Source organism: Aptenodytes forsteri, unplaced genomic scaffold (genome assembly GCF_000699145.1).
Source record: "Aptenodytes forsteri isolate BGI_AS27 unplaced genomic scaffold, ASM69914v1 Scaffold103, whole genome shotgun sequence".
Taxonomy (NCBI): domain Eukaryota; kingdom Metazoa; phylum Chordata; class Aves; order Sphenisciformes; family Spheniscidae; genus Aptenodytes; species Aptenodytes forsteri.
The window spans coordinates 5,787,043-5,795,952 of record NW_008796051.1 but is presented as its reverse complement, the minus strand read 5'-3'; the positions used below and the strand labels follow the sequence as shown (position 1 = coordinate 5,795,952).

The following is an 8,910-nucleotide window of genomic DNA, read 5'->3' as shown; positions in this document are numbered from 1 at the left end:
TCAAGGCCTTTTCTGCCTCTCACCCCACCCCACCAGTGAGTAGGCTGGGGGTGCACAAGAAGTTGGGAGGGGACATAGCTGGGACAGCTGACCCCAACAGACCAAAGGGATATTCCATACCATACGATGTCATGCTCAGCATATAAAGCTGGGGGAAGAAGAAGGAAGGTGGGGACGTTCGGAGTGATGGCGTTTTGTCTTCCCAAGTAACCATTACACGTGATGGAGCCCTGCTTTCCTGGAGATGGCTGAACACCTGCCTGATGATGGGAAGTAGTGAATGAATAGGTTTTGCTTTGCTTGTGTGCGCGGCTTTTGCTTTACCTATTAAACTGTCTTTATCTCAACCCACGAGTTTTCTCACTTTTAGTTTTCCGATTCTCTCCCCCATCCCACCAGGGAGGAGTGAGCGAGCGGCTGTGTGGGGCTTTAGTTGCTGTCTGGGGTTAAACCACGACAATTAGGTATTACTTAGTGTCACAAGAAGTTGCTGAAATCCATGAAAAACAGCAGGTCTTGCTGACTCGTAAGATACAGGTTCCTCATTTCCCTGAAATGTTTATATATGGATGATACAGATATGGACAGATAAACAGATAGAAAAATAGTAATCTGGGACACACACACACAAAAAGTATGTCGTTAAGAACATGTTTGCATACTTTTATTACACAGAAGCAGTTCACTGTGTGACTGTGTCACAATCAGTATGATTGCATACCTGTTATATGTATGTGATATTCCTCTTTGAAGATCTTTTGGAAATAAGGTACTTTGAACTGCATGTGTGCAGATGGCAAGCCTGGAAGATTGACTTCAACATCACCCATAAAATGTGGAAACTCCCAGTCCTGTTAAAAAAAGAAAAATAAGAGCCTAAATACAAGCTTTCATGGTATATTTTTGCCCTTTAAAATGGCTTAAATTAATAAAAGGGAAAGGTTCTATTTTTAAGCCTCCTATTATTGGATTTTCTTACTTTAAGTTTGACCGAATCACTTGAAATAGAATACCTTGTTTATATTAGATATTACAATATGATTTTTCCTTCAGCTCCATGTAATTATGTGTTTAAATGTTCACTTCAGAATGACAATATTGAACCCTGTGTACCAGCTGATAGTACAAAATAGTCTAAGCATATGAATACCTATATAGCAACCTTGCAATACCAGGTACAACTTCTGTTACTAATTTGGCAAACAGTTTACAGGTAAGAAATTGGCAAAGAAGGCCTGACCCTTTCAAACATTTCATATATCTGTATTCTACTTGTTCAACTTATAGGGTGTTTTCTGTATTTGGCCTTAATACATCTAAATAAACACTCCCTGCAAGTGCAGGCCCTTCAGCATAATCTGCCTGAATCAATCCAAGCACAGTTTTCTCCACTGCTGTATTTCAGCTGACAAGGTAATGCTGGAAATGTGGAAGCTCTTACCTATCATGCATATTTTGGTAGCATGTGGTAACCCAGCTGAGGAGGAGCTGCATTTAAAGGAATTTTTCGCTTGGTTATCTGCACCCACCATCAGTCACTTGAAAATGGGTATAATAGCATGGCTTATTAGAGCTAAAACTGAAAGTCTAGCAATAGTGCTAGAATCAGTACAATTACTGCCAGAGTGGTTACTCTGTGCGCTGCAGAATGTTGGTGATCTGCTGTTAAAAACATACTGGCCCTGTTCCCATGCATACCCCTGGATTTGTATCCCACAAGTTAGTGCAACAAGCACCTGAAAGGAAGATAAAGGAATCTGAAATGTGAGGAGCTCTCTGAGTGACTTGTGCTTCCTTCACATGAAAACCATTCCAGCACAGCCATTGCCCCAAGAGAACCGATTCCGGGGTTTTTTTTCAGTTTTGTAAGGCTGGAAAGTTTCCTACCAGGGTAATGAAAAAAAATTATGCAAAACTAAGAATCATCTCTGAAAGATAAAGCACTATATATAACTTAACTTCCAAGAATTGCTAAGTGCTCCAACATTTTCTACAGTGGAAGGGAAATGGAAGAGTTTTATCAGCAGGGAATAGCATGTCCCAAACACTAACAGCAGCTGATTTGTGCTAACTCTTTGTGATACTGAGTTAAATGGATTAACAGGAGTACAAGCATGGAGAAAACCTGACCCTCTGTACCTGGTTCTCAATGTTCACAGTGATACAGAAAGTGCCAGTTTACAGATGCAGAAGATAAGAGAAATAAGGATGCTCTCCTTTTGCCTTATCACTAATGCAACGCATGCACTCCTGGTCACGAGGTATGGTAATAACTGCCCAGCTGCACAATCCCTTACACTGCATCTGCAACCATGTCCTTGCAGGCGGTAGACATTCAAAAAGTGCCCAAAGATAAAAATTTTATGGGTGTGGACTCTCAGTTCACAGTATCCAATATACATCTCTGGACTGGTGTCTCATGTTAAGTCATACATAACTCTCACCCAGGAATAAATAGGAAGAAATACATTGCATATTCCTGAAGATAAATGAATGGAGAGCTGTGGACTCTGCATTAGAAATAAGTAAACATGGGACTATAAATCTGGCCTCCTGCTCTTGCCTTGCCCCAATGCTCCTACTGTGCCTTTTGTTGATTTACAGATAAAATTCCACCGTACAGAATTTTCTATTGGACTGTGTCTTTGCATCTGAGTTTTATAAAAATTCAGCATTTTTTCTCATCTGTATGAATATTACCTGATAATGAGTAACTAGAATGCCAGCTCTGTCAGATGTGCAATTTACTGTATTATTTGTCTCAGCAAACAACTACTGAGACTGGAAAATATTTCATAAAACAAAAGCAAAACAGAGAGATCCAACCACAACAGTGTGCTACTGTTTACATTATAACAGACGGGTGAGCAGAGAGCCCGTTAGAAAAATACATATTTGATACTCCAAACTACGGCTACCTTTCATGTGTACATTATTTCACATTTTCTACATATATAGTCCATACTGTATGAAGCATGCCTGACTTGATCACGACCTCTGTGACCCTGTAGCCCTGTGATATGGTATTGCCATTGCTAGAGAGATGGGCACAGGCTGGCACTGGAGACCTCACAGCTATAAACAACTCACCAGTGCTCAGCTAAAGAAACGCAGATCTGGGGCTGGACAAAACTGCTTTTAGGGGTAACAAGGAGAACAAAGAAGTATCTAACATACGTGAAAGGCACTGTGTATAGTAAACCTGGCTGTAACGTGGAGCTTCAGATCAGTGAAGAAACAGCAAGGTCTAAAAGTGTGTTAGCAAACATAAAAATGCCCCCAAGTACATCCTAGAGTGAGGAAAAAGAAACCATCACGATGAATATCATATCCTTCCCAGCAAAGGACTCCAGATGCCAATGACATGCCGTAATGCCCCCACCGACCCCCACCAGACTGAAACTGCCCATTTCGGGACCCGCAGGAGCAGGGGGAGGGTGGACGAAACACCAGGAAAAGCGGTAGAAGCTAAGTGTGTGTATAACATATTACTGAAACTTTTTTCTGCACAGAAGTATTATTTTCTGTAATAATTAGATCTCTAATAATGATTCTTGGACTACAGTGTTAAAATTTAAATGATACTAACAATAAATTCTTGGCTTTATCTATAAGGTGTTTCTTCTTCACCCCTAAATAACGTTTCGAATGTAACACCTTTATCAGTATGATTATAAAATCTGTTTTTTAAGAACAGTCCCACTGGAAATACAGAAATAAAATATAAAAAACAACAAGAAAACAAAACAACACAATAAAATGTATTTGAAAGCAATATTAAAAAAAAGGAAACTAAAATAATGAGTTAAACCTACTGACTTCCATGAAAGTCACTACAGCCACAGCACTTAGGAAAATGAAGCTTCAATTTAGGTGATTAAATAGCCTTCGGGGCTTCATTTGGCTCCCAGCTTTGGTAAGTGCGAGCATTTACTGTCCATGTAGTGACATTATCACCTGCGGACACATAGCTGTAGTATTATTATTGTGCAGGAGAAGACCAAATGACTATTAACTTTTCAAGCTAATGCCAATATCAGGTTGTCAAATCAAAACCCAACAAGGTGGCCATTTTGCTATCTAGACTCTAAGAAAGTGTTGTCCAAAATCTTTTGACTCTCTTATAGTTTTTTTCCTTACTGACAAGCATAAGACAACTTAATTTCAGCAATATCCAGAATACCATTCTTTCAAGAAATTCAAGGTGCCTAGTAGGAATAATCTACCTCATTTGTTAATAGGTACACTAATAGTGCGAATGTACAAGCCCATAAAGCTAACTGCTTTCCTCCCTGGAACACAGCTCAGGTCTGCATCATGCTTTCATACACAGTATTTTCTCTCCGTGGTCTCTGATACCAGTCTGTGCTATCAGTCTGTGCTCACCTCTGGGACATGAGTGACAGACGCTATGTTCTTTAATTTCTCAGCTCATAATTATGCAAAGTTCACTTGATCAGCTTTAGTCCTTATTGCTGAGGTGCCTGTACTCTGCCATATCTGGGATCTCATTAGGAACTGGGCCCAAAATACCATATTTAGAATGTATCCCTACTTCCAGAGTGAAAAATAAAGCCATACAACCATACTGTTAGCTCATATTTGTATCTCTCATACTGCATGAACAGATTGTTTCTTCTTTAAATCCATCAGCATCACATTTCTAATATTCATCTACTTCAGTGGTTTCCAACCTGCGGGGTCAGCAGCATACCTCTACGCAGTTTATGAAGAAGAAACCAACCCAGAACCAGCAGGCTTAAATCAGCTGCACAGAGATCTCTAACCTCACTGGCAAGTTTTGTGGGATGTGCAAATCAAATGAGGTTATTGCCTCATTTCACTCTAGTCATGAGGAAAGGGCAGCCAGAGGATGAATTTAAGATCACTGAGGGGTTCATCCTAGTGTTGCAATGGGCAAAGGGAGCACCTCTGATTTCCATCAGCTACCTCATTAAACCCAGAAGCGCAGACAAAAATGGATGCTGCAGTAGAGAAGATAACAGTATTTTGATTTTCTTCCCTTTGCTTCTAGTTTCCCATGCCAAACAAATGCACACCCTCTCTGCTGCAATGCCAGGTATTGGTTTAAGACCCTACAGTGGAGCTGGCAGCACTGATTTGGTATCTCTTTAAGTAAAGATATTTTTAGTAATGGTAACGAGCATCAAAGCCACACTTTCTGATACGATCTGGCCCTTGTCTGCCATCACCTGAGGAGAAGAGAAGGCATTGCCTGGGGAAGCCCTGTCCTAACCCCGAGCCAGGACACGCAGCTGCCCTGGGGCTGCTGGCCGGCTGCCGGCGAGGCAGCCCAGGGGCACGTTGGCAACACCCAGCGCCCTAGCTGGCTGCAGGATTGCTCCTTGCTGCTTGGTGTTTTTTATTGCAGGCTCTGGGCCGTGTCTCCCAAGCCCAGAGGACCAGGACCGGGTGCCGGCAGGATTCAGTAAGGATCATAAGCTGCCTGGGAGGGCAACGCTAACCCTCAGCAGACCGCATCCCACACTTCATGAACTCATGACCCCACGTCCCTCAGCCACCAGCCCCTTTCCACCCAGGGAAAACTGCCACAGAAAAGGTGGGACCGGGATTAAAAACCAGTAACAATTAATGGCAAATGAATGTGCCACACTTTCATCTCTCCTCCTGTCTGAATGTAGCTCACAGGGTGTTTGGTAAGCAGTAAATACGAAATAACACTAAAAATAATATAAACACTGTTCAGATATAATCATGAAAGAGGACAAATGCACACTGAATATTTCTGCTTTAAGTAGTGATGATATATGCTATATTTAATGCTAGGAACACATTTGTACTTTAAACCCCTCAGAATAATAAATAAACAAATAGAGGGAAGGAACTGAGAAAATGCATATATGAATGTGTATATGTGTGCTTGTCCCAGAAACTGCCTATAGCAATTTTTATTTCATTTATTAAAATCCTTTTAACTTACGAGGTAGAAGACTCTGCATTTTCAGGTATCTTTGCATCTCTTAGATAGCGTTGCTTCAACTCTCAGAACATGGCAGACAGGCAGACAGCTAGAGGAAATTTAATGAGAGGCAACGGCTATATATTTTTGCAAGTGTTTGAAGTAAGAAATGAACAGCTGGAATTCAGAGACAAAGGCCCAATTCCTCTGTGGTTTTCTCTAACTTCATTGCAGTGCTGCAACTTGCAGTGATCTCTGCAGCTGAGATCTTTGCAGCTGTGAGCTGCTAAAGTACAAACATCATTTTAATATTTCATTCAAACATACATAGGAAGGGAAGTCAGCAGCCATGACTAGAACCCACTTTCATGCCTGTGAGATCAAATCTACCGCTCAGTTTCTGGCCTTCTGTTCTTTGCCAATACTTTATTTAAATAGGAAGAAAGTTTGATAGACATTGTGGTTTTTAGCCCTCACTAAATGAAAAATATACATCTACTCTTAACATTACTGCCTGTATACTTGTATGGCTTCAGTGGGGCTACTTAGCTCCCACAGTGAAAGATGACACATTATTCTTCAAAAGACCTCCTGCTTCATGTTGGTACTACCAGTGCTAATTTATTCATAGTTTTCAAGTCCAGAAAGTTTTATTTGATCTGCTCATCTGTTTTGGCTTCACCTGCCTGGATTGTTATTGGCAATAAAAATCACAAAACCCCATCAGGAACTGTGGCACAAAGTTCCTAATTGCAGACACAGCTACACCTTTTCTCTCTTAGTTTTGATTTAAAGAATTCAAAATATGGAAAATCCACTGTAACAGTGGAGTAACTGCTTCAGCTGAGCTCCAAGCTGCTGAGACAGAAGACTGAAGACAGCTTCCAGGACCAGACACGGGTATAGAAAGGCTATCCCTGCACTATATGGCAATGTAAGGCATGGACATACCCACAACCTTGCTGTCTTTCTCCATCATCTTTGTGCTCTTCTCCTCCTCAGTCTTTGCTTAGCTTCTTCAAGCTCCTGGCCTTTCTCTAGAACCACCACTGCAAGTCTTGCTCATTTTCTCCCTTATTTGAGAAAATTATAATAAGACAGCAATAACTCCCTCCCTGAGAGTTAAAGCAGCAGTACAGCCTCTTTTTATGTGTGCGCTTGGCCTTGAATGACCCCTTCCATTAAAAAATAATTACAGAATCCTTTAGCCCATTATCCATTTCTGCTTATTTAAAGGCAACAATTCCCAGGCCACCCAGGTCCCAAACAAGCCCTGGGTCTCTGCACTTTGAATTTACACATTAATGCATTCTGAGCCTAGACAAAGCTGTGTATGCACATGTCCTCAAAACAGTGACCCTTGTTAATGAAATGTCTGAATTGGTATTTAGCTTTTTCACAGCAAGCTCAAAGTAATCTCAAAATTTCAGACCACCTAAAATAAGAAATACTTGCATCTCACTGAGAGACCCGTATCCGTGCCTATACTCACTGGCAGATGCCTGATTTGTGATAGACGGCACTCCCTCTCTCTCCCCTGTGACTATAGCTTGGGTATCATCTTCTATTCACTCCTCACAACCTGGTAGTGCCTTGATACTGGAGATCTGTTGTGCATAACATATCACAGATATGACAATTTCTATCAAACCCCACAGCTAAAATTTTTATCGAGGCTCTCATCATCTGCTGTTCAGTTACTTGGCATCTTTCCCTCTGGCCTTCACAACTGCAGTTGTTCTCCACCGATACAGAAATGCTGCTGCAAAGACCATTCTCCTAGTCTGTTTCTTTGACCATGTCATCCTTTTCTTTGATCAAATAAAATATAGGCCACTTCCTTTCATATTCAAATCCCTTCAGATCTTTCACTACCCTAGGTACAGACTGTCCATATGACAGCTGCTCCTTCAATCAGTCTATAAATTAGGCTATGAATCTTCTCTATTTAAAGAAACTTTCCCCTGTGTAGTTCCCTATCAGCTGCAGAGCTTTCTCCTTCCTCATTCTCCTTTATAGTTCCTTTTTGCTATAAGAAAACATGAGGATGTCATGCATTAGGTATCCTGGATTACCTGTCATCCTGACCAATGAAGTAACTATTTCTTATACCCACCTGTCTAAGTAGCCATAACTCTTGGCTTTTCTTTAGCAATGGAATGCTCTAGGACTGGAGTTGTATTTTGGTTTTCTTTGCGCATCATCTAGCACAATACTGCACCGGTCCTTAGTGACCATTGCTAGTTCCTTGATAGGACAAATATTGCTAGTAGTGTGAAGAATTAATGGCTATCTGTTCTTTCTGTTACATTAGGAACAAATTGCGTTTGAACACAAGCCAGTGCACAAGGAAGGACAGACACTAGAAGGTCTCACATCTTGAGATGTGTAGTGACCAGGAAGAACAGTAATCACCATTTCCCACTGAGGGCAAGGACTGTTCTTTCTTACAGCTACCCTTTAAGTTTTAGCTACTCATGAGAGTCAAAGAGGAGCAAGGTGAAACAACTTTATCCATGCCAGAGGTGCAGCAGACATCACTTAAGCACAGCCTCTGTGCGCACCCAGGATGTCCTAGGAGCAAGTCCACCAGTTTTTCCATCAGGCAAATGTGAGGTCTCATATATCTCAGTGACACTGTGAGGTTCCTCTTTGTAACTCACTCTCACCTGTTGATGGGCTATTCAAAACTGCTGAAAATGCTGATTTAAAAAAAAGCTGCTCAAAAGTAAATGTTCTTCTATTTTGTCTCTGAGTTTCTCCACTTTTTGTAAGCTTTTATACTTGCTTTACTGTCTCACTCATGTCTGACCTTGTGTCCTGGTTTTGGCTGGGATAGAGTTAATTTTCTTCCTAGTAGCTGGTACAGTGCTGTGTTTTGGATTTAGGATGAGAATAAAGTTGGTAACACACCGATGTTTTAGTTGTTGCTGAGCAGTGCTTACACTAGTCAAGGACTTTTCAGCTTC

The 8,910-nt window shown here is 41.1% G+C and overlaps 1 protein-coding gene across 1 annotated transcript in view; it reads right to left on the bottom strand.

Moving 5' to 3' along the window:
- Positions 1 to 8,910, bottom strand: part of TMEM117 (transmembrane protein 117) — a 234,622-nt gene that overhangs the window by 12,488 nt on the left and 213,224 nt on the right. Inside the window, exon 6 of the mRNA XM_009286248.2 lies at positions 722 to 851. Within this exon, the coding sequence (XP_009284523.1) occupies positions 722 to 851 (130 nt within the window). The remainder of the gene's footprint in view (positions 1 to 721; positions 852 to 8,910) is intronic.